A 27,354-nucleotide genomic window follows, 5' to 3' on the forward strand; every position below is an offset into this window, starting at 1 on the left:
GCAAAGCTTCATAATAAGGATTAAGGAAGTCTCAGTACCTGACACAAACACTTCTACATTTCTACATCTACTTTCCACAAGCCACCTTACAGTGTGTGGTAAAGCAAGCATACAATCCCAATCCACCACGCAAATTAAAATCTGTATCAACTATTACAACGTAAATATTTAGGTGTAAAGGAGGCCATTCACCAAATACAATCCTTCCGTGAGTGTTAATGTCATGATCATTTCAAATGATGAACAATCTAAATTATGTACACACACACACACACACACACACACACACACACACACACACACACACACACACCAAGAAAGCTGCATAATTACAAACCACAGTTTTGCATAGTCACCTGGTATTCATACTGACTAAATTAGTGAGTTTATATGAAGAGCAGATCAATTCATGACTTGCTACATCAGAAGTGGCTTATGTATACTCTAGCACTTAACAGTTTCCAATAACACTGCATCATGTGTGTAGTCTCTAAAAGTGTCTTGCATAGAGCCTTTATTTCCACACTAAGCAGGTGTTCCATATTTGTTCATTTGGAGTCCCTGTGGGCATTTGCTGCTGTGGTTCTTTTTTGTTGTTTTTTATTTAGTTTGTAGTTATTGCCAACTGGAGAAGAATCATTTACAAGAAAAATTGCTCAAGGTAAAAAGTTTCAAGAGATTCCAGTTGCACTGAGAATGAACTGCTCCATTTCGATGGTAGTAATGATTCCCCGGACAACCACTAAGGAACAATTTTGAGTCATATGCAACAAATGGTACAATCTATCGTCTTACTTTCTCTTTTCGTTTGTACAAGAAGTTTCACTTTGTATTCATCTTCCATTTTTCCGTAATCTACCATACATTTTACATCTCTGCCCTTAACTCTTTGCCTTTAAATATGTCTGCTTGTGTCTGTGTATGTGCGGATGGATATGTGTGTGTGTGTGCGAGTGTACACCTGTCCTTTTTTTCCCCTAAGGGAAGTCTTTCCGCTCCCGGGATTGGAATGACTCCTTACCCTCTCCCTTAAAACCCACATCCTTTCATTTTTCCCTCTTTCCTGACGAAGCAACTGCCAGTTGCGAAAGCTCGTAATTCTGTGCGTGTGTTTGTGTGTTTTGTTCATGTGCCTGTCTGCCGGCGCTTTCCCGCTTGGTAAGTCTTGGAATCTTTGTTTTTAATATATTTTTCCCATGTGGAAGTTTCTTTCTGTTTTATTTACATCGTCATTAATTTGAACCCAACAATTACGTTTGTTATTGTCTCTGTTGCATTTCGAAATCTTCTCTATCGTCTTACTTTCTCTTTTCGTTTGTACAAGAAGTTTCACTTTGTATTCATCTTCCATTTTTCCGTAATCTACCATACATTTTACATCTCTGCCCTTAACTCTTTGCCTTTAAATATGTCTGCTTGTGTCTGTGTATGTGCGGATGGATATGTGTGTGTGTGTGTGTGTGCGAGTGTACACCTGTCCTTTTTTTCCCCTAAGGGAAGTCTTTCCGCTCCCGGGATTGGAATGACTCCTTACCCTCTCCCTTAAAACCCACATCCTTTCATTTTTCCCTCTCCTTCCCTCTTTCCTGACGAAGCAACTGCCAGTTGCGAAAGCTCGTAATTCTGTGTGTGTGTTTGTGTGTTTTGTTCATGTGCCTGTCTGCCGGCGCTTTCCCGCTTGGTAAGTCTTGGAATCTTTGTTTTTAACACATCTGTTTGGTTCAACAAGGGATGAAAATTCTTCATAAACTTAAGGCCTGCAAACACACGATTTAGCAACACATCTGAATGATTTGTGCATATGTTTCACAATTCACCTCCAGGCACAAATACAGATTATGGTGGAAGAGAACATTTCTTTAATTTTTTCTACACCAAGACATACACCAGTATCGGAGCGTTCTCAATTGTACAGGCTGAAAGAACAGGGGTTTGAGAACTTTATATATCTTCATTGCTATTTGTCTCCTCTTGGCTCACATGAAAATACTGAAAATTAGTGATATTCTTGGATGAATGTGTGTTCAGCAACAGTATTCAGTTAATTTTGAGAATGTTTAATTTTAATAATAACTCTGCTAGTAACAAAGCGAAAGGTTATTCAAGACCAGAAACATTTTTGATAAATTTTGTGTATTACCCACAGCACTGACTAAAGCCATTTGTTGTCAAAAGGGCAATTATCTTAGAAACAGAACATTCTGTCCAGGCTGGTTATGTTCTGGATTTTATTGTGTACACAGGCATTACACTGGAATCTGTCTTCAACAATTTGGTGAAAGTGGCAACACATATGAAAGTATATTTGGAACAGAGACGAACTTTCTATGTTGACAATTGGTATTCAAGCCCAGAACTATCCCTTTGGTTTCCCAACCATGTAACAACCACATGTGATACTGTTCATAGAAACTATGCAACCTCCTACACAGAGCAAACTGAAGCAAAGAAAGTCCAGTTTGCCCACCCTTAATACCAGAGAAATATTCAAGACAGGACACTGATAAAGATCGGTGAAAGAATCAAAAAACCACAATGTGATGAAGGCTTCAACTAAGGGGTAGGAGCAAGTTTACCACATTTTCAGGCTGTAAGTAGAATAAGTAAGGAAGACTGAAGATGTACAAGTAGTTCTTTTTGCACAGGTGGCAGATAAATGTGATCAGATTGCAAGATTTCCGTTTTCCTACCAGGACTTTTCAAAATGTTTTGACAGTCAACACTCAAAGAAAGCTACAACAATGTATAGATGCACAGTTTGAAACAGGATGTGTGTATGGATGCAGACATAAAATATACTAATGTGTTGTTCCATGTTTTGAGATTAAAAACTGCATGAAAAAACTGTATTAAAAAAATCCCAGTGCCAGTCAAAACCCCAATTTTTAAAAAAAGGATGAAAAATACAGAAAGTTTTTTACTTTGAATCTACTCATCAGGTGAACAGGTTAACTTCTGCACTGAAACCCTCAAATGTCACAAATTTCAGACAATTTTATACTTGTTTGATACATGACATACAATAATTAGTGGTTTACAATGCATCAATGAATCAAAGTCTTACATAATTGTCTATTTCTGACAAGTAACTGGCATTCAGACACCAATAAAATATGTTTAGAAAACTTGATTATTCCATTTTGAAAATTGCCTAGGGAAATTTGTATTGGAGCTAAAATTGCTAGAAATGTAATAAATTATGGCACACAGATATCTTCCGTTGAAAGTTGTGGGTTTTTTTTTTTTTTTTTTTTTTTTTTTTTTTTTTTTTTTTTTTTCAGGAAAGTTACTGCATTGGTACAGATTAAGAATAATAGTTTGACACTTTAAATTAAGCAGCATTTATTTTGATTATGTAAACAAAACTAAAATTTAATCATCACTGAGTTAAAGATTTACACCAAATAAATTAACAAACAATGGAGCTGATTCCCCTCGGTACACAAGTAATGGGTCAGAATACTGTTGCGGAAACAATGGAAAAAAGGCATGCCAAATTTAAAAAAATGTAAAATCCCAAAATTAATAATCTTTTATTGAAGCTCGAAATTTAGTGCAGACTTCACTATGAGATGATTATAATAGTTTCCACAATGAAACTGTCTCAAAACCTAGCACAAAATCCAAAGATATTCTAGTCCTACTTAAAGTATGCTAGCAGCACAAGAGAATAAATGCCTTCTCTCTGCAACGGCAATGGAAACACTACTGATGCCAGTGCTACTAAAGCAAAGTTACTAAATGCAGCCTTCCAAAATTCCTTCACCACAGAAGACTAAGTAAATATTGCAGAATTCAAGTCAAGAACAGCTGCCAACATGAGTTACTTAAAAGTATATATCCTCAGATAGTGAAGCAATTTAAATCACTTAACAAAAGCAAGTCTTCTGGTTCAGACTGTGCACCAATTAGATATGCTGATGCATTATCTCCATACTTAACAATCATATACAGCCACTTGCTCATGAAAAATCCATACCAAAAGACAGCAAACTTACACAGGTCACACTAGTATGCAAAAAGGGCAATAGGAGTAATCCTATAAATTACAGGCACATATCATTAACATCAGTATGCAGCAGGATTTTGGAACATATACTGTTTCAATTACCTAAAGGAGAACAGGCTATTGACACACAGTCAAAACAGATTTAGGAACAGGGCATATACGCGTACAAGGAAAAAAATTCCTGGATCTCCCGGTTAAAAATACATTTTCTCCCTGGTGAAAATACTCCTTTTGCATGTTAAGTGACAGTATACTTTCTGTTGCAACTGTAAAACTTACCAATCCTTTGACTGGATATGGTTTTATACAGCAGTGTAGAATTTCTCAGTACTTTAGAAAACGAAACTCGGGAGAAGTAACACGTTTTGGAAAGATCTTTGATGTGCAGCAACATGTACACCGCATGTTTTCGTATTACGAAAGTATAAATTCAAATTCAACCAAAAGGAAAAGCTAATGGTTTAAGTTAATATACATAGTGTTACTATAAGAAAAGAAAAGCTCTCGCATATAATGTTGATCTGTTTAGCGCATGTTTCACTTTAAGATGCATCACACAAATATGCCAGTAAAATTTTTTAACACCGAAAAAAATCTCTGATCTTCTGGGCTCAAAATTCTTCCAAATGGCTCGTCATCAAAGAGTTGTTTTTTGAATGAGAGCAAACGCTATGTGATTTAAGAAATTCATCGTACATTCTCACACATAGTTCATCTTGCATAAAAGGAAATTAACCTGGAAAACAATGGTTTTTGACTCACAATTCCCAACATTTTCCTGTGACCTGTCGGAAATAGATTCATTTCAGCAGTGTCAGAGAGAGCCAGATAAGAGGCATCACTGTACTTATGCACGTACGGCAACGTAAGAATCCAGTATGTTCGTACATGTAAAACATTAGAAGATCTTTCTTACATTTTGTCATAAAAGAAACAAGACATTAGAGGATACTCCAAGAGCGTCAGAATTTCATGAACCATACTAAAATGCATAGTTCACCTTAAAGCGCGCATTCGTATGTCCAGATTCCCAATGACAGTACCAGTACTGTATTATCTCATGTTTGGTTCTTTATTATGGCATTGTGCCATACTTGCTAGAAGATGAAAACGTGAACTTGAAATGCAGCAAACAGTTGAAACTAGCCAATAATGTGGAATTGAACAATTCATTTCAAATAAATTTACAGCTTCAGCAGGAAAGCTTAACAAAAGCCAAATTTCTTTAGCGAACCAACAAAAATAACTTTATTGTTCTGCAAGGCGATTAATGCTTTACTGTCAGAAAGGTGGAAATAAAACAAAATCTGAAACTACCAACTTATTTTAGCCTTCCACAATTATGAGAATGTATTTTAATTCACTTGATAGCTCCAAGCCACAGAAATCCATCTTGTTTTCATCTGATGGGAAAGCAGTAAACTAAGAGGAGACAGAAAAATCACTAAATGTAAACATGGGTCACGCTCTGCACATCAGAACGTAATAATAATAAATTTAAAAAAATCGCAATTAATACTGGATAGGGTTATTTGTAACCCGGAGAACAAGAAGTCTTCAGAAAATCTGAAGTCTTTATTGCCTATTAGCTAGTAACTTGCTCTTCTGTGACAAAATTAAATATAGGTTACCCAAACCCTAGTGAAAAAGCTGTTAATACAAATAGTACCCAAGATTGGTGCAGTTTCTCAATCTGATTACATCTATTATGTCATTGTGTGCTGCATAAAATTGTTGCGGCAATTGTAACACACACCAAATAAGCGAGACTGTTTTGGCAATAATGATCATTTTTATAGTATGACAATATAACTCACGAAGTACAAATACAAAATACATATTGGGCCTAATACAGTCAAAATACTTTATGTTAGGAAATAGTTTAATATTTCATTCATACACTCCAGATTCTCATGCAAGAGACCAAAAAGTAGTAGAATCAACAACATAAACAAGCAGCAGTTGGCGTTCACCGGTTCGGCTTTATTCCGCTCAGCTCGTATAGCCCCGTCCCGTTTTGTCTGCAGGAAAGTTCATTTCTAGATGTGACGAGGATTCCCCTGGCAGAGACACCACATACATTATCCACGCATTCAAAAATAATTCATTCAGAAATCAACGTAGAATGTGTCCAAAAACGTCAAAAAACCAGCAGGGGAGTGTTTCAAAATCTTACGAATAATCAATAGACCGACATATGCTGGATGCTAGGTGCTCTGTGAAACAAGATTTTTTTTCTTCAAGAATATGAATTTGACCCTTCCCCCGAAATTGCCTCGGTTGCCTCCCCCCTCCCCTCCCCCACTAGATCCGAGCCCGCTGTGCATGAGTGAATCTGGCAGCTTGGGTGTGCCAGTAAAATTTTTCTGAGTATACCATGCAGTTGCTTGCTGCCACTGCTGCTTACACAGCCAACAGCCACTTTTTTCGTAACTAGAAGTAGGAGAAAAAGTTACTCATAGGCAACTCAACTGCGTGTGTGCATGAGCCCGCTTGTAACTGCATAAATTACTCTAACGTAAACCGTTATGACATCACACTCATCTGAGGCAATTTGTTGTTATGAAGCATTTTATAGTCTTGCTGCAGTCTTTGACACATTTTGTTGTTGGCAGATGCTTGTACATGCACTGTATTACTTTATATGCCACATTTCCTTTGCAATTTAAGTTTTATTTTAATTTTTTCTCTCATTCATTTTTTAATGCTGCAGTCTTATTCTGCAGTAGATGGATACAGTAATATCCTTTGTTAGAGTATTGATTATTCCCAGTCAAAATTACAAAAATTTAACTGAAAACTAAAACAACAAAGAATTCACGGAGTTCTAAAAAATTCCAAGGTTTGTCCCATATCTACCGGGTTGTATACACCCCGAGGAAACACCGTCTCATGAAACACAAATAGCTCTTTACCAATTTGAAGTGCCAAGTGATACTGACAAAGGATTTCAAATAGATTCCCAATTTTTGGATTTCCTGGAGGCTTTTGACACTGTACCTCACAAGTGGCTTTTAATCAAATTGTGTGCTTATGCAAATCCTCTCAGTTATGAGACTGGATTTGTGATACCCTGTCACAGTAGTAACATTTCATAATGGTTTCACTGTATAGGTCAGGAATCCACAACACACAGGAAGCGACCACACAGCTAGCAGGGGATGTGTCATGTGGGCTGTTCAGTTTTCTAGGTTACAGGTCTCCAGTAAACACAAAAAGGGCTTCAGTCGCAAAGGGTGCAGGCCGAACACAGGAAGAATGTAGATACAGGAACCATCAGTATAACAATTGCAAATTTTCGTAGCTGTGTTGGGAAGTACCAGAGCTCTGAGCGCTAATAGGAAGCACTGGTGCTTAAATTGTTATGGGCACTGAAAGCTGGCTAAAGCCAGAGATAAGTTCAGCCAAAATTTTTGTGAAGAAGCAAATGGTGTTCCGAAAAGAATAGGCTAAACACAGTTAGCGGGGACGTGTTTGTTTTTGTTTGCAGTAGTTTACCTTGTCGCAAAATTGAAGTAGATAGTTCCCGTGAGTTAGTATGGGCAGACGTCATTCTTGGCGACTGGAATTTAATAATAACTGGATCCTTTTACTGACCTCCCAGATCATATAATGCAATTGCTGAAACGTTCAAAGTAAACTTGAGTTTGACTTCAAACACGTACCTGACTCATACAATTATAAATGGTGACAACTTTAATTTACACTCTATATGTTGGCAAAAATACACATTTAATTCCGGAGCTAGACATAAAACATCATCTAAAATTGTGCTAAATGCATTCTCTGAAAATAATTTCAAGCAGTTAGTTCATGAGGCCACGCAAATAGTAAACGTTTGTGAAAACACACTTGAACAAATAATCCGAGATAATAAAGAGCATCAAAACGTATACAGGACTCGTGAACACGGGGTTGTCGTAGCGAGATTGAGTATTGTAACCCACAAATCCTCCAAAAATAAATGAAAAATGTACCTATTCAAAAAGAAGATAAATACCAGATGTGGCTTGAATGCAAAGAAATATTATCGGCAGCAATTGAGAGATTTATACCAAATAAATTTACAAACAACGAAGCTGATCATCCTTGGTACACAAAATGGATCAGAACATTGTTGCAGAAACAATGAAAAAACATGCCAAATTTAAACAGACGCAAAATCTCCAAGATTGACAATATTTTATAGAAGCTCAAAATTTAGCACGGACTTCAACGTGAGATGCTTATAATAGTTTCCACAACAAAACTGTCTCGAAACCTGGCCGAATATTAAGAGAGATTTTAGTTGTATGTGAAGTATGCTAGTGGCAAGACACAATCAATACCTTCTTTGCATGACAGCAATAGAGATACTATCAAAAAACAGTGCTGCCAAAGCAGAGATACTAAACACAGTGTTCTGAAATTCCTTCACCAAAGGAGATGAGGTAAATATTCCAGAATTCGAATCAAGAACAGCTGCCAACACGAGTAACATAGAAGTAGATATCCTCAGAGTAGTGAAGGAACTTAATTCACTTAGAAGCAAGTCTTCCTGTCCAGATTGTATACCAGTTAGGCTCCCTTCAGAGTATGCTGACACAATAGCTCCATACTGTATCATATACAATCATTCGCTTGATGAAAGATCCATACCCGAAGACTGGAAAATTGCACAGGTCACACCAATATTCAAGAAAGGTAGTAGGAGTAATCCATTAAATTAGAGTTCCATATCATTAACGTCAATATGCAGCAGGAGTTTGGAACATATATTGTGTTTGAACATTATCAACTACATCGAAGAAAATGGTCTAATGACACACAGTCATCATGGATTTCGAAAGCATAGTTCTTGTGAAACACAACTAGCTCTTTACTTGCACTAAGTGTTGAGTGCTATTGACAAGTGATATCAAACTGATTTCGTATTTTTGGATTTCTGGAAGGCTTTTAACACTGTACCACACAAGCAGCTTTTAACGAGATGGTGTGCTTATGGAATATCGCCTTGGTTATGTGACTGGATTCCTGATATGCTGTCAGAGAGGTCACAGTTCGTAGTAACTGATGGAAAGTCACTGTGTAAAACAGAAGCGATTTCTGGCACTCGCTAAGGTAGTGCTATAGGCCCTTTGCTGTTCCTTATCTATGTACATGATTTGGGAGACAATCTCAACAGCCTTCTTAAGTTGTTTGCAGATTATGCTATTGTTTATCGTCTAGCAGTAAAGTCATCAGAAGATTAACAAAATTACAAACTGATTTAGAAGAGCTATCTGTGTGGTGTGAAAATAGGCAATTGACCGCTAACGATGAAGTGTGAGGTCATCCATGAAAGTGCTTTATTGGCAGAACACTTAGAAGATGCAACAGATCTATTAAAGAGACTGCCTATACCATGCTTGTCGTCCTCTTTTGGAGTACAGCCACACGGTGTGGGATCCGTACGAGATAGGATACATCGAGAAAGTTCAAAGAACAGCAGCATGTTTTGTATTATCTACAAATAGGAGAAAGAGTGTCATGGATACGATACAGGATTTCAGGTGGACATCATTAAAACAAGTTTCTTGTCCAGGTGGTATCTTCCTACGAATTTTCAATCATCAAATTTCTCCTCCAAATGCAAAAATATTTTGTTCACACCGACCTACATAGGGAGAAACCATCATCATCATAAGATATGGGAAATCAGTGCTTGTGACTAAATACTCAAATTTGCTAAAATTTAAGGAAAAATCTTACAGGAAATTACGAAACAGATCTCATTAAACTAACTAAAGCAACATGAAAAGTTCTTGCTATAGTTCACAGTAAGTGTTGGTACATTAAAGTGGTATAACAGATGGTCATGTATATTCCTTTTGAAATATGGTGTGCACATAAGAAGGCAGGTGGTGGGGTGATGTACAATAAAAATAAGCAGTTAACATGTGATGCTTCAAGAAATAAGATCATTCCAGCTGTAGCATGCGCTTGAAACATGTTATATTGGTTAGCCACAATAGTGTTCACTAGGGATGGCTTAAAAAAAGAGGCAACTATTAAGCCAGGAACAAATCACAGTATATTTCTGAGTATGTAAATTATTCTAGGTAGAGTCAGAAGCAGAAACAGAGACCTGCTGTGGCATTTGCCACTGAGTTGCCAGTAAGTAGGGCACACAGCACCTGCGATGTATGTTTTGCGACAGACACAGCACACGGGCAACTGTACACAAAAATCCACTGTCCTAAGTGCAGAATGCATCATGCAACCTCCTCTTAGTAGCACATCCCTATAATAAAGCCATGACAGGAGATTTTGACATACAAACACACTAAGCAAGCATGCGTTATAGGGAAGAGCATGGAACAATGAACTGTTTAGGAGAATAAAATGTAACTCAGAGCCCAGAAAAGCAATTTCAATGACTGAGTCTGTGCAGTAAATCATCTGAACAGCAACTTCAAAATCAATAACTTTAAGCATCCAAATACCTTACACAAACCCTGATTTAAGCTTTCTAAGAACTGACCAAACACAAAGCAACAAACAGAAGAGCCACTGTACCCTAGAAAATGCTCAGTACAAGGGAAGGTAGGTCATGGGTGTAACTCAGTCCCAGTGCACGGATTTTGCAAACAACTGGACAGATTGCCAATAACACCAACAGGGCCAACACAACAAGGGACAAAACAAACTGCAGCAGTTTAAGGGTTAATTATTACTAGCTACCTAATAACATTTATGTTCCTTGAGATCACATGAGAAGCCTTGTACCCCACCTGACCACAATGCATGCAATGCAACATTTGATGGCGATACAGTGGTTGGACATAAGGGGAAAGAAAAGGGTTTGAGAATGATTTAGGAACTGACGTGTCCTTTCATTAAGCAGTAAACCTGTACAGCATGGTTGATATTTGTCGAATATGTGCTGCATTCTTCATACTATTATTATATAGGCAAGATCACTTTGACCGGTACCATCACCGCTACAGGACCCACCACTACAGTTGTTCTGCTATATACCAACAGCTTCGTGCAGGCAAGTTTCAAACCAATCACAATAGAGAAAAAATCTGACTTTGATGATGTAACAACTGTCAATTACTGAACTAGACTATTTACCGACTACCACACAGAGGTGCGGCCAACATGGCAGGCATCTTCTAAAACTGTTTTTACACGGGATAACACAGGTAAAAAAATTATACGGAAAACAAGATACATTCCGCCATTTTACAGTGCACTATGGTGGGTACACACATACAAGTTGTGATTTCAAATCAAGGTTAACTGAGAAAAGATACTTATGCACTACAATAATTTAAGATTAAATTATGTAAAGAGGCACAGTGAATTTAAAAAATGCAGCTCTGCCCAAGTAATTGATTTTATGGATAAACATAACAGAAGTACGGTGCTGATCTTCTGTGTATTTCACTTACAAGGCATGAATGTATCTTATACTACAATGTTTTGTTTTGCATTATTAATGTACCACTTATATCCTACAAGTTCAAAGTGAAGAGCATGAAATGTGCTAACTATTAAGAGATTAATGTCAAATACTACAAACCCTTTCAACAAACTCTACTCTACAAAATTTTTCTTTTCCTGGTCCATGTGTTTCACCACAGGAAAAATGTTCTACATTTTTAGCACAATGCAAAGTTCCTGTTTAGTTACATGTAGTAATAGCAATTTAAGACTGAAAATTTTGATGGAAATACGCCAAAATTGCGCTATATCTCTTACGTTAACTGAAAACTAATTCCCTATCAATAAAAATTCAGACAATACATAATTGCATTAAATGGCTTCAGTAATATTTATGTTACTTCAGTTACTAAAAGAGATATTACAATCAGCAAAATGCTCATCTTGCTTCCACATGCAACTGATATCATTTTCACCAGTTTTTCTGTGGTGTCACAGATGTCTCACTTCACAGCAGAAAGTTTAGTTTCCAGTATACCTACCTTGCTCTTGCTAGAAGAAAGAGTAAGGAGATCGTCAGACAAGTCCAAGGTATCTCTTTGCAGAAGACTGAAGATGTAGCGGGTATAAACCACTGCATCAATGCCACGAGCTTCAAGCTGCTCGTCAAGCCAGTCCTGGACAGTAGAGGGCATTGACACCAGCTGTGGATACTTCATGCTACTCTAATCCTGAAAATGAATATATACAGTAGCATTATACTGATGAGAACATAGTCCCTGTGTTAAAAAGGAAAAAATTGTAAGTTTTGTGTGTGTGTGGGGGGGGGGGGGGGGGGGGTGGGGGGGGGGTGCAGTGCATTTAGCATGCGTTGGCTCCTCCACAACACGTTCATTATAGGTGAGTTATGCACAGATCTGGGGCCTCATTGAAAGAATGTATCAAAATTATATGCACTCCTTTATAAACTGAGAAGTGAGTTCATTCAAAGCCCTATGCAGTCAAATGAAGCCCAAAATCTCAGTACAATATAAACGTAACAATACAGTCTCAGGCTTTTAGAAGGTTTACTAAATCACATTTTACATACAAAACAAAATATTAAAAGCTATGTAATTTCAGGATGTATGCAGCCAATTTAAGGACAAGGTATTGAGTTTTATGAACTGGGTAGTAGATACATTAAGCTGCAAAAGCATATTTTGTATTGCTTCAACCCACAAGGTCAGAGATTAAAAATTTGTGGGATATGTGACTACTGGAGGCAGTGAAGAAAGAAAATTCCTTGTTAGAAAGAAACCTATGTGAGTATGAAGCTCGGATGATACAAGAACAATTTAAAAGTGCTTAGTCATTGGTGGATTGAAACAGGAATCTATGGATGGAGAGGGGGGACGACATAGCGATCATGCCTTCAAGGAACTGACAGAAGTATTTAAGAATATTATGCAGCCAATCAACTTCGAGCAATGCACTCTCAACAAGTTTTATTAGTAAGCACTATGTAACCATGAGGTTCACACTTAATTCAGTAGTTGCACACTATAAAAAAAACACTAAATATCAAAGTTATGGACAGGGTCACTGTTGTTAACACGTAACACATTATAGACTTGAAAAACCAAGACAGTGACGAGAAACAGGAGTCTTCAGCTGGGACAAAAATTAATCACAGGATGCACAATATAAAAGAGAGCATCACATTAAATTTATTCTTTGCCAGATTTCAACTAAACCTTTGCCTACAGAACTATCTTAGACCTTGTGCTACATTAGGGGTCAGCCTGTTATCACAATGCTTCTGACACATTCACTTGCTTCATCACCTCACAACAAAACTATCACATCCTAACCTAAACCTTTGGATACACTGCAAACCTGTCATCATCATAACCTTCACTTGAAAAAATAACACCAACAATGTCAAAGCAGGATGACAGCAATGGACACAATAAACAATTATTTTATATATTATTTAGGGAAACCAACACAGAACTGAAGCACACATTTTTAAGGCACTGCAAAGACATGAATTACTAATGATGATGGTGACGATAACAATAAACTCAACAGGTTACAAAAACTACAAAACCTAAAGCAATGAAATACACCCTAATCGAAAAATCATAAGGGTGGTGATTTCTCTCATTCATTATATAATGTAGATACCAACAAAGAGAACCTCAGATAATGTGGAATAAATCAATGCATGTGTCAGCAGACAACAATGAAATTGTAGAAACCATCTGAGCACACACATTAGTAAAAAATATCCACACTCATTTTATTTCTCTAAATCTGAAAAGGAGGAAGAAATGTACTTTACAAGATTTGCACAGTATGTACTTGACAAAAAAAGAAAATAAAAAGTTATATCCACTGCCTCTCATCAAACAGTGCTTGAAGAAGAGGTATACAATGAAAATGTTCAGAGATAGCTTTAACTTTTAATGCTTCAGAACGATTGAAAACCAGTAAGTCAAGTTACACTAATTCCAATCTTTTCTCTTTAGTGTTCAATCCCAAGCTTGGGTTACACCATTCCCCTCTTCCGTGTGCCTTACTCTTCATTTCTGTGTATGTAGTGCCTTCCACATCATAACATGCTGCATGTATGACGTCCCTTAGAATTCTTTCCCTCAATAGTTCCTTCTGCTAAAGGTCCAATGGTGTTGTTGGGCCTCAAAATGTGTCCTACAAGTTTTGTCTCTTCTTTGGACATGTCTTGTTTCTTGTGTTCCTCTCAGCACCGCTTCACTGGAAAATGTCTCTCCAGCTGCTCATCCTTCTTACGCCATCTCAACTCCATCCATCATCGGGGGTTACGACTTGCAACTGGAGCATTCTATACCAGTCCCATCGAGAGTCTTTATGCTGAAGCTGCCGAATTACCATTGATCTACGGGCACGACGTACTGCTTTGTCGGTATGCCTGCCGGCTGTTGTCAATGCACAGCAGGTAATCTTGGTTGGCACGTCAATGTCAAATGTGGAAGTAATTACAGGTGTGCCCCAGGGAAGTGTGTTACAACACTTGCTGTTAATGTTTTATATTACCGTATTTACTCAAATCTAAGCCGCACTTTTATTCAAGTTTTTGTAATCCAAAAAACCGACTGCAGCTTAGAATCGAGTACAAAGTAAGTGGAAGTTCTGAAAAATGTTGGTAGGTGCCGCCACAACTAACTTCTGCCGTCGAATATATGTAGCGCTACACAGGCTTGCTTTGCAGGCACAAAGATAAATACTGGCGCCAAAACCTCTGATCCGGTAAATAAATTAAAAAAAAGAAGATGAAGACAAGCTTTTTTCTCCACCCCAAGTTTCGACCACTGCATTTTCATACATTGTCCAACGAAGTAAATACAAATTCCGTATTGTTCATCTTCGAATGTAGCAGCATTTCAGTGTACTACGAAAATCTGACTGGCAAGACTGTTTGAGGTTTTTGTCAATATGGCCATCTCTACATTCTGAATTTTTTCCTACCTGTGGGGAGAAATGGTTGCTAATAGGAACTTTTATGAATTGTGAATCACATGCAGTATTCTCTTCACCATAAGAATAATATGAATATAAACATTTTGCCATGTATTGTTTGGTGTTTGCTACTATCTCATTTAAATCCTGTCTGCATAATAAACTACGAAACTAGAGTGAGACAACAGCAAATGCGGAAGAATATACGTATCACGCCATGTTTATATTCATATTATTCTTACAATGATAGAGAAATGAAGCACGACAACTGACTAGATTTTTAAATCTAAGATGACTAATTTCTGTGCAGAATGTAATGTACTGGTACTAAAGAGACACCTGCAAAGATTTTGAAACTGAGAAAATTTTTTGCTAAACTCTCGTTCAGAACAGCTTCTCATACGCAGTCTATTATTTGGTTCTTGTTGATCATTATAAATGAAAGCAGCAGTGTAAGTAACAACAAATAGCAGTCTCTTGCCATTGTTTCGCTAATGAGACAATTCCTCTCTTTTTTTTTTTTTTCCGTTGTAAGCGGCGGTAGCGAGCACAAAAGCAAGCCATGCCGCGAGCAGTGACAGGACATAAACACTCATTATCAGAATGAGACAAACAGTGCATGACACAGTACAGAAATGCATGTTCAGCTTAGAGTGACGTAAACGCCTATAATAAAGAGAACAGCACTTACCAGATCAAAGCAAAATATAGCAATCGATTCAAACGAGACGAAGCACATAAAAAAGAAAGGGTACCTGTATAAATACGGACGGAGCACCTGACTTATAGCAATGGCTACTTGGTAAAGCTTAAGTGCTAAGCTTGCGACTCGAACCGAACTACTGTTGCTGTATCGTCATTCATTCGACCTGAATTGTGTCTCATGTTAAAATGGACCAACTTTGTTTCGATTTGGAGGTGCGATCTAAAACTTTTCTCTCCCCTTGAATTTCAAGTCTCAAATTTCAGGTGCGGCTTAGATTCGGGAATTTTTTTTTTCCCTTGACTTTGAGCCTCATTTTTCAAGTGTGGCTTAAGATTCGAGTAAATACGGTAATGTTATTGCAGACAATATAAATACAGGATTGCCAAAAGTTCCCCCAAGTAAAATTCCCTGATTTCCAGACAACTTTAAGCTTTTTTCCCTGACAGATTTTGTGATCTCAAGGGTGGTAAAGACTTAAGTTGACAAAAAATATAAGGATTTCTGTATTACTAAACATGTGAGGAAATATCTTAAGTACTAACATCAACATCTTTTGTTACAAATCATTTTAGATGGAGAAAGCAAGCCAAATGGTATATGCATTTCATTAAGACCACTGTTGTTATTTTATTTCAATAAAACTAAACACATTTTGTGACAAAAATATGCATTTCCTTGAATCACAAGACAGATTTCAAATACAGTCAGTGATTTAAGAAATAACCTAACAAAAAAGTACGGCTCTTGGAACAAGTGTGTAAGGCGAGGAAGAGTTGTGTAAACAAACAATACAGGTGACCACCAATGAAATGTTGGCTCTACTATGTTTGTTATTGTCTACTATTACCCACTGTGTTACGTTAATTATTTTAGAGGTATTATGTGTGCACCCGCTTAGCAGAGTGGTAACGCATTGCCTACCATACAGCAGGCCAGGGTTGGAGATTTTCCCCACTCAGGATTGGGCGTTGTGTTGTCCTTATTTCATGACCACCAATATGCAAGTCCCCCAATGCAGCATCACCTGAACGAAGACTTGCAATTCAACATCCGAATATACTTTCTAATATATCAACTACTTTCAAAGTCCCAAAATGCAACAAAATAAATAAAATGTCTATGAATCACCACACTGTGCAATGTAATTGTGGTGAGAAGTCGCAATTCCTGAAATCCGTTGCCCATGGCCTCTGACGTGCTGAGGAGTACTACGGTCCTGGTGGGTCCATGGATATACCACAAAAATTCGAAGCATTATGCCACACACAAACAGACCTGGCCTACGGCCAGGTGAGGTCAGTGCAGTGAGGCTGGATCAGATGGACAGGGCCCATGCATCAGTGGGAAACGATAGGTTTCAGAATGGCAAGCCCAATCCGTTAGAGATACCCGCAGAAATGGGCTGCAGTTTTGGCCCATCGTGGAAGTCCACTTGTGTGGCCAGCTTTTCATGTGTCACAGACACTTTATTGACGAAATGAGGCTTTGATGATCAATCCATGCAAGAGATAACTTGCGCAAATACTCTGAGTATCAATACTCCTGAGGATAGGTAGCAACTCATCATCAAGATTATTGCTGAACCACAGACAGGCACGTAGAAAAGACAATCACGCTCACAACTGAATTTTCTGGCACAGCCTCTGTCAGAAAACTAGAGGACGCACACTTTCACATAACAACTCCGACAACGCATGCACACATGCTGCTGCATCAACAGTCCCGGAATGAGATATATACAAAGCACTCCTCATGCTTCCCTGCCTCTTGTTGGTAGGTGCTAGGCTAGTGGCAAAAAGTGGTGACAGCACTGACTGCAAGTTGAGGGGAATGGTAGGAAGGCAAGAAGCAGTAAGAATGAGGAAGTATGGAAGCAGTGCACATACTCAGTTGCGCCCAGCCTGTGACTATAGATGACATCTGAGTAAACAAACCATTTTATCTACTGAGACAAATTTCCATGACTTCCCTAACACATTAGAAATTCCCTGATTTCCAGAACTTGTGGCAACCCTGAAATAGTAATCTCAGCCTGTTTGCAGATGGTACATCTATAAAGAAGCTGCATAAACAGTCAGTCAGATCTTGGTAAGAAGTGGTGCAAAGATTGGCAACTTGTTTCAAGTGTTCACAAATGCAAATTTGTGCACTTCACAAAACGAAAAAAAACTTAGTACCCTATGACAATAATGTCAATGAGTGACTGTTGGAATCAGCCAACTCATACAAATACTTGAGTGTAACACAGGATCAATTGTGGGTAAAGTAGGTGGTAGACTTCGGTTTATTGGTAGAATACTGGGAAAGTGCAGTCAATCTACAAAGGAGATTGACAGCAAATTATTCGTGCAACCCACTCTAGAAATTGCTCAAGTGTGTGGGACCCTTACCAAATAGGACTAACGGGGGATATTGCACATATACAGAGAAGGTGGAATGAATGGTCACAGGTTTGTTTGGTACATGGGAGAGAGTCACAGTGATGATGAAGAAACAACTGGCAGACTTGAAGATAGATGTAAACTATCCCGAGATAGTCTACTAACGAAGTTACAAGACCTGACAATAGGCCTAAATAATGATTCTATGAATATACCACCACTCCCTACATACCATGCATATAGGGATTGCGAGGACAAGTTAAGAAGAATTACAAAAAGCACGGAGGCATTCAAATGATCATCCTTCCTGCATCCATAAGTGAATGGAATGAGAAGAAACCCTAATAACTAGTACACAGGATGTACCCTCTGCCATGCACTTTGCAGTGGTTTTCAGAGTAAGGTTATGGACACAGATTGACAGTATCTGGGGAGTTGCATAGCATAATGGTTTAACCTGTCCACTGTAGTCAAATGATTAACTAATTACTTTCCCAGAATTAACAATATGACATTAAGATAATCTTCTGTCTGTGTCTGGCAGGGGCTGACAACTGAATGGCACAAACACAGGTAAAATGACATACAATGTCCTTGTATTATTTGCAAAGGAGACACAAAAATGGGTGGTGGTATTATTATTATTGGTCAGATTGGACCACTTTACTAACTCCACATTCCACTTCTCTTTGCCCCACTACCCAAAAGTTTCCAACCCTCTGTCTTATCACTCACTTCCTATTCACATCCCCACCCTTATTGTGTGCCACTCTCTGCCAATGGACCCACTCGCCTTTCCCCTTCCCCTCTCCTCTCCTTTGGTTGGTTGGTTGAAGGCGTGAGAAGGGACCAAACTACAAGGTCATTGGTCCCTTGCTCCTAATAAAACAATGCCAAAAGTGTAAGAATAAGACGGACGAAACATATAACACAAAACAGAAAGAAAGGAAAAGCCACAAGAATGAAGGGAAGGCAACAAACACTAAAAGGAACAAATGAGGACAACAACAGAGACACGCTAGGGACAAAAGAGAGTAAAACGTGAAAGTATATTACAGTGGCTGGCCAACCACGAGAATAAAAAGGGAAAACCAGCCACTCCGCAACACATTAAAACCTCCACCCTAAAAGCACTAGGGTGGAGAACACGTAAGGACAAAGGACATGCGCTAAAACCTATATAGAAGTGTAAAACCCACTCTCTCAGATAAAATGTAAAACCAAAGCTGCTGTAGAGGCATTGTCACCCAACACCAAAGGCAGGGTGCTGGGAAAGTTAAAAGTCTGCCGCAGAGTGGTTAAAAGTGGGCAGTCCAGCAAGAGGTGGACGACTGTCATTCGGGAGCCACAACGACAATGAGGTGGGTCCTCGCAATGATGTAGGTAACCATGCATTAGCCATGTATGGTCATTGCGGAGCCGACAGAGGACAACTGATTCCCTGCGAGAGGCCTGCATGGAAGACTTCCACACATTCATAGTCTCCTTAATGACACGCAGTTTGTTGTGCGTGCTGATATGCCATTCCATCTCCCAAAGCTGGAAAACCCTGCTGTGTAAGAGAGAACGCAGGTCAGCTTCGGAGATGCCTATCTTCAGAAGCGGTTTCTGTGTCGCCGTTTGGCCAGCCTGTCGGCAAGTTGGTTGCCGGGGATTCCGACGTGTGCCGGGACCCACACAAACACCACAGTGGGACTGTTCCAGGGCATAGATGGACTCCTGAATGGATGCTCCTCTCCTTTCCTGCTCCCCATCCCCCCTCCTCCCCAACAGCTTCCTCCTGCTGGACCTCCACATAGGCCCCGCACACCTCACCAGGCAGAGCTCTTCTCTCCCCCCAACTGTACCACGCTATCCCTAACCGTCCCCTCCAGATTGTTGCTTTTGTTCCACATAGCAGTTGCATTACGGTCTGAGCTGCCGGAGTTGGTGGCAATGTCTTTGTGAGATGTGCATGCCAGTGTGAATGTGTTCCTTTCTCAAGAAGGCTCCTGATAAAAGCTAAGTGTGTAACAGTCTTTTCATTGCATCTGTCTGCAACTCAATTTGCCATCTTTACAGCGAGTTGCAACCTATCCTTCCTCCTGTATTGTGGTAGCATCTGTGGCAAAACATCAACACAATGTCTGCCACCCTGTCAAGTCTGTAGTCAAACTAAATTCTTCCACAACACGTCAAACTATGTTTCACAAACATGTAAAGTTGACCATACATCGGCAAAAATTTGACCAATCTAGTACAATTTGACAAATTGTTTAACCATGTACAGAGGCCTTAACAGTTGACTTCTATTACTGATGATGTGAAATAACTGCAACCAGGATTGCAATTAGCTTCTATCCATTTCCAGTAACAGTAGGCCAGACAAAATTACCGACTCCAGTTATATGCATTTCAATCTTGACAGATATTGACACAGTTTTGCTTACATAAAGATATTAAATTTAATAACTATAAAGGGCACCTGTAAATTATACCCTTTTAACTGCACTCGACTTCTTCGTTCTCTTCTTAGTATTTTCATAACATGTTTTCAAACACTCTCAGTCATGATCTGTCCTGATGTTCTGTGAATTGAAATCAGCAGCAACGTCTTTTTTGCCTTCATGTACTTTGACAAATATTTTTCATATGGGGAGAATTTTTTCAGTGTACTTTCCTCCATCTTTTAACACAATACTTTTGATGACAAATAGTGTTTATTGATGACTACAATCAATACCTAGGGTTGAAGCATGGTAATCATGTCAATAACCACGCTAACTTAGATCGACACTGAACCCCTTTTGCTCTGCAGAGCAGAGTCCTCAACAGAGTTCCATTTCTGAACTTCTATCAAATTGAGCAACAATCGGTGTTGTTTATACAATGGGCCCACTCTAACATTACCAGTCTGATAACAAAACTAAAGCTGGGTCTTCATGTAAGTTTGTAGAACATACACCACTGCAACCTAACCCACACCTCAGACCAGCCCTTCAGTCAACACCTATAGCTGAAAAAATATTGAAACAAAATAGTGTTAGTGTTCTAACTCTGAAGATTTTTTAACACTCACTCTCAACTTTGTCACAAATGGACTACCAGTCCTACTTCACAAACTTTCTGCAAGAGGCGCTACTGCTGCACATTGACAAGGTTACTAAGTTTTTTTTTAAAGTTTGGAATAGTATTGAAGTTTACCCTAATGACAATGTGGCAATACATGGGCCTACAATTTTGTAACAGTTAGGCAGATTGAATACATACAGATACAACAACGAGCAGTCACAAATGTGAAGGGCACACAAATACAAAAAAGACCACAAAATAATAAATGTGACTAACAAATGGAGTATCAGGCAAAGTTTCAGGTAAGGTGAATGGTGACAGCCAACCACATACCACAAATAAGTTCCAACGTGACAGCCAACCACATACCACTAATAAGTTCCAACTCACTCTGTTTTCAAGTGCTGCTATTGCAAAGTGGCAAATGGGCTGGGCATGTGTTGTGAAGATCACATGACAACTAGTTTTCTCCCACAAGTTTCACTACACAGCAGTGATCTCCAGTAGAAATCCTGCCCAATCTGTGACATGTTACTAAGCAATATGCCAAATTAGAAATATAAGCTGTGCTTCATGTACAGAATTATACATTTATACTACTTTTTTAGAGTGATTGAACCCAAGTTATGTATAAAGCACTATATGGATAAAAAAAGGAAGAAGTAGTTGCTCAAAGACAGTCTGTACAAAGTCAGGATTCTGCCACATTTTTCACTGAGAAAAAGTTCTAAAATAATTCTACATTGTAGTGAGAAGTGACAATTATCATCCATGAAACATGTGAATAATCAACAGCAATTTGGGGTAAATTTATAAACAAACAAGGCACTCACCTCAGCATGTGAAACATGACGGCAATGAAGAGCATAAGTTAAAAATCATTGATTCTAGCTCACGAGATGTTCGGTAATGTGGAATGCTGGAGTGAGCTAGTACAGCAACTTTCCGTTTATTCTTCATGTCCAAACAACTTCTAGCTAAGAGCAGTTTCAAAGTGGCTTTCCAAATGGCATAAAAGTTCCATAAAATAGTTCTAGTGAATAATACTCATGTGTGGCATTGTTGTTTATTGACAATGCTACCTTGATATAAGTCTGCAATAACTCAAGCACACATACTAATATAAGAAATATCTATAGTATATAATCGTCATTCCTGTTTCTTCATATTTATCCATGTCCACATGTGTTTTAACACTAAGATGCCAACATCTATTTTTCATCTAATTATGCAGATGGACTACACAGAGGCTCCATCCCATTCTGAAACTGGAACAGAAAGAAATATATGTATGTATAACTTGTCCTACAAGAAACAAGCTGAAAATCTACACTAAAACAACGTCAAAATGTTAATAATTCCATGGCAGTAAGCACAGAACAATTTATTTCAATGATCTATAATCCTGAACACAAAGGTACATAATTAATTTTCAACAGCAGCCTTCACACTATAATTGCATTAAAAGTATTTTCAACAAATAGATAAGAAGGTGGTTAAATAATGATGGCTTGGAGCAAAAAGGGACCCATAATTACCTATTCAACCTCCACTCTTTAACTAACACACTACATGTACTGAATACTGACAAAGCAGCACTGCCAAAACACAAACACACACACTCACTCACTCACTCTCTAAACAAAATAACACAACTTTCGAAAGGATTAGAAGAGAGGATTATGTTGGAGAAGGTTAGAAAGAAGGGGCATGCCACTCTTAGACACAATGTGAGGGATCCACCTCCTTTGAGACAGAGGGGAGTTTGCAAACCATAGAAACCTTCATATCCAGCATTAATTGATCACAAATACTCTCTTTTCACACACATAATAAAGTCTGATAACTAATGAAGTAAGGCTCCCTATCAACAACACAGTAAATGCTTTCGAGGGGTCTTATCGCAACGAACGCACCCTTGTGGAACCTACATTACAATACAGTTATTTCAGTACATTCCTCAACTTATTACGGTACATATCTTAAATGTGGATAAAACGAATTAATGCCCGATTTTTAACGGAATTAATCGCCTGATACGTTTTGGTCCTAACTGCTGACATTTAAGTGAATTAATAAATAAAAGGTTCCGGGCACACAGGCATCTGTGACTGACTAAAAAAATAAAAAAAAAAGCAATAGTACTAACCAGTTCTTATGACTGTCATTATCTACATTATGTGTCAATGTATATTCCAATTGTCCCACTACAACACTGGTATTAACGTTCATCAACTTTTGAGTGTATATAAACAACGCCTGCAACTTTTTTTTTAATACAATATACACTACTAAAAGATCAAAACAAATACGGCTAATATGAGTCTAGCGTAACTACAGATCGGATATGTCTTAGCACGTTGAAACTTCAGGAAAAACGTCGGTCCATGCAAGATACGTGCGAAACAGAACTATAACATAGTTCATCTTCAAGTAAACAGCATAGGAAACATCATAGGCTCCTAACGTGATGAATTTAAGTATGGTAGTCGTTCTTTTCTGGTAATGACAAAAATGTTTTCGATTTAAACAAATACCGTCACACGACGAACTACATCTCCGTATCAGTGCGTTCTAAAACAAAAACAGAAAAAGGTCTCCTGAAGCCACATCCCTAACAATCCACACACAAAACACTTCATGTTTCAACACTGGCTACAAAAATTGACGATTCAAAAGTGTTTGAAAATATCAGCAGCTTTACCCTCTCGGCGGATGATTGCGAAATCCGTATTCACAATATATTTGTCCAATACGCGAATGTTTACGGGTTAAGCATTAAACAACTCAATATTTGTGAAGACAGTTTGGAACAAACCTGTGTGTTTTCATGGGATGATAAACCACCCCACTATGGGTCTACACACCCCACTGGAAAGTAAACATGGCTGATTGGCTGCCTTGAATTGCTACTGACCAGAGAACAATGGCGCCACTTGCAGCAATACCGCTGGCCTGAGATGTTTTCCCGCTAACGGTACGAAGTCCAGAAAACTAGAAGTATAAAGTCTGTGACATATAGTCTGAAAGTACTTACATGATTCACATTAGGATTTAAACAATGGAAAACACAAATGCAAAAGGAAACGGAATCACACATTGTGAAATACAAAATGAGCAGATGTTTTTAAAATTAAATTGTTCAAAGCTGACTTTCGATTACCCGAATGCCGATTCACAAAGCCATCAGCGGGTATCGTGGCGTCATTACAATAAACAAAGTAACAGAACTACAAGACAAAACGTATATTGCTTAGTCCACTATCACAGCCTGAAGTTGGCCACGCCACTATAGTCTGTCTGTAACTTCGACCATATCCTATGGTCGAAGGTCTGTAAACTCATGAGCGAGCAGCAGCGGTGGTGAAAGTGGCCTTTCCCGTACGATCTCTGCGACTGCTTTACAACCACACCCAAAATCAGTTTTCCATTTTCTGTCCAGTGTCCAATATTGTAGCGCAGCGAGAGGTGATTCATTAAGCCGAGTTTCCACAGGCACATGCTTGCCCCCACCACTGCACTCACATGCACTAAAGTGTTTCTACACGCCTGAAGTGGAAAGGCTGTTTACGCGACTTTCAAGATGGCCACAAACGAGATTATTCGTACGGGAGTTGCGCAGTGAAACTGATGAAGAAAAATCGGGCCCACATATGATGGAAATAGAAACGGGCACTTGGTACGAATCGTTTGGGACTATCAAACATGATAATAAGGGAGTTGTCTGATGAGGATTATGTTTCGCACGAAAAATTTTTCTAATGAGTAAAATCAATTTTGAAATATTCTGAGCTATATTTCTGGTTCTGTATAAAAGTCTAATACAACAAATATGCAAGATACCTTGCCAGCTCGCATTACGTTACGAGTACCATTGGAATATCTGTAAATGGGATCACTGCATTCTGAAGAGCACTATTTCTAAAATTTTACATTACCTTCCATGTACTGAAGGTAGATCAGAAAGTAAGGTTTTTGTCTCAACAAGTCAGCTCTGTTTTTATTTTTAGATCTTGTCAAGGTTCTGATAGTTCACTCTACCACAAATAAGCGATTATATGGAGTTTCTGTACAATTGTTTCGCCGATATGGTATCGGTAATTCATTTTGTAACCAAACTTTGTAATATTGTGCAGAACAGTCATTACTCATTGATAGAGCCCACATCAACGCTGTTATATTCAGACAGAATTTTACTGAGGGGCAACAGTAATTTTAAATGTCTAAAACTGCAAATAAATTTCTATTTCAAGGTAATATATGAACTCAAAGATGCAAGAAAAAAATTATCATCATTATACTGAAATAAAAAAGTACCTTTGTAGCACTGGCTGTTCTGTAGTAATATGAACTTCAGCAAGTTACCACTCACAGTTTCAATATTTTACAATCCATTTTGTCACCTCAAAATATGGTGTCTTACTCTACCACAAATAAGTGATTATATGGAGTTTCTGAATCCAAAATGATATTCCTATAGCACCATTTAAGAACATTTTGCCACTTTAGAAAGTACTTACATACTTAGTTGCAGCCTAACCCTATTACTTTGGCAGGGCAGTAACTTTGCGTATGTATAACCAAACAATCATAGATCTGCACTGTCAAATGAACCAGAACAGATGCCTCCCCCTCCTACTGGAAGCTGCTTGCAAGCGATGGTGGAGGAAGTGACACCGTGTAAGAAAGTAGAATACCTATCAACTTCTGCATAAGTTGGCATGACAGTGTACAAGTTAAGTGTTTCTAGATATAAGTCGACTTATTGAGTCCTCATGAGGGTGTACACTTGTAAGAAATTCATGCCTTTCGAAACCTAGCTTATTCTGTTTGTGTGATTATAGTTAACCAGTGATAGATAGTCCAATTACTATATTTTGTAATATATTTAGTTATTCAGAAGTGATGGATAAGTGTACTACATCACATGAAAATGTGCACAACACAAAGAAGAGGTGCCTCTGGAGTAAAGTGCGTTCAGGTGTCCCTGAAGTAAGTACAGCTTTTATTAAAGAGTTGCCACAAAAAGAACTCAGGGCGAATATTGCCTAACCCAAGTAAAGGGTTGCAACTTATACAAAAGTCGACCTTGCCACGGTAGGATCCACCGGAATGGAATGATAAAATAAACAACTGGGTTTAGTAGCATTGCCAAGAAAGAGCATTAAGAATTTTAGAAAGAAATGCATTTTTGTAAACAGCTTCCCAAAATCGGTAATTCGGCAAGTGCTGGGGGACTTTCACATAGACAAAAACACAGTGCCTGAATTACGAAAATTACTTATTGCCACAAGACCCTGTGAAATGGTATTTACTGTAAGGTGACCTGTATGTAAAAGACACATTCTGGTAAATAGAACTGATGTAACCGACAGGCAATCCAAATACTTGACACAAGTAAGGACATTAAGAGACCAAAGTGGTAAGTTCTTTTATATCGATGAAACTTGGGTGGACAACACACAATGTTACTCTTACAAAATGTTGGCAGGATCGTGGTGCTGACGCCAACATGGGCAATGCAAGTAAAAGCAACAGTGATGAATACTGGACACAATACTGAGATTATTTTTTAGTCTACATCAATGTGTCCGCCCCCATAGCTGAGTGATCAGTGTGGCAGATTGCCATCCTATGGGCCCGGATTCGATACCTGGCTCTCTCAGGGACTGGGTGTTGTGTTGTCTTCATCATCATTTCATCCCCATCAGGCGCGCAGGTCTCCCAGTGTGGCGTCAAATGTAATAAGACTTGTACCAAGGGGCCGGACCTGCCTTGCAAGGCACCCCCCGACCAATGACGCCAAACGCTCATTACATCAAATATTTCCATAACATATTATAGATTTATCGGAGTGTTTTCCCAATTTCTGGAACACTTCTAGAACACTGTATTTGCGATGTTTTTAGATTCAGAAGTAAATTCTTTACTGACCATTGAGCTTTTGTACATGCAATAGATATCATCAGTACATTTATTTATTAATTTTACAAAATATTTACATTGTTATATTTGGCATTCTAGAAATACTTCTAAAGAATAAAATGGGTTAGCTAACAAGAAGCTGTGCAGTTTTTCTTTATATTATGTGACTGGCATGCTTATGACATGTCTACACAGTTCATGTTGTTTGCGTGTAGGTATGACTATTATTTGTTCTGCCAGTCTGTTTTGTGGTATCGGCTTAACAGTACTGGTTCTTATTTTATAGTCATGTCTTTGATTTGCTACACTAAAATTTGGTAGTTCAGTGGGTATGTTACCAACACTTGCTATTACTGAGATTAGTGACTATGGTATATAGTTTGCAGGTTCCA

The 27,354-nt window shown here is 38.4% G+C and overlaps 1 protein-coding gene across 3 annotated transcripts in view; it reads right to left on the bottom strand.

The window, feature by feature from the left end:
* LOC126276266 (uncharacterized) overlaps window positions 1–24,330 on the bottom strand; it is a 76,582-nt gene extending 52,252 nt beyond the window's left edge. The window contains exons 1-4 of one of the 3 annotated variants that reach the window (XM_049977262.1): window positions 24,201–24,330; window positions 23,856–24,031; window positions 21,871–22,305; window positions 11,962–12,150 (exon numbers count right to left, since the gene is read on the bottom strand). In XM_049977262.1, the coding sequence (XP_049833219.1) occupies window positions 11,962–12,138 (177 nt within the window). In that variant the 5' untranslated portion in view covers window positions 12,139–12,150; window positions 21,871–22,305; window positions 23,856–24,031; window positions 24,201–24,330. Of the gene's footprint in view, window positions 1–11,961; window positions 12,151–21,870; window positions 22,306–23,855; window positions 24,032–24,200 lie in introns of those variants that run through there. The other 2 variants (XM_049977263.1, XM_049977264.1) reach the window with 2 other exon arrangements.
* Window positions 24,331–27,354: the final 3,024 nt, after the last annotated feature.

Source organism: Schistocerca gregaria, chromosome 1, assembly GCF_023897955.1.
Source record: "Schistocerca gregaria isolate iqSchGreg1 chromosome 1, iqSchGreg1.2, whole genome shotgun sequence".
Lineage (NCBI taxonomy): Eukaryota > Metazoa > Arthropoda > Insecta > Orthoptera > Acrididae > Schistocerca > Schistocerca gregaria.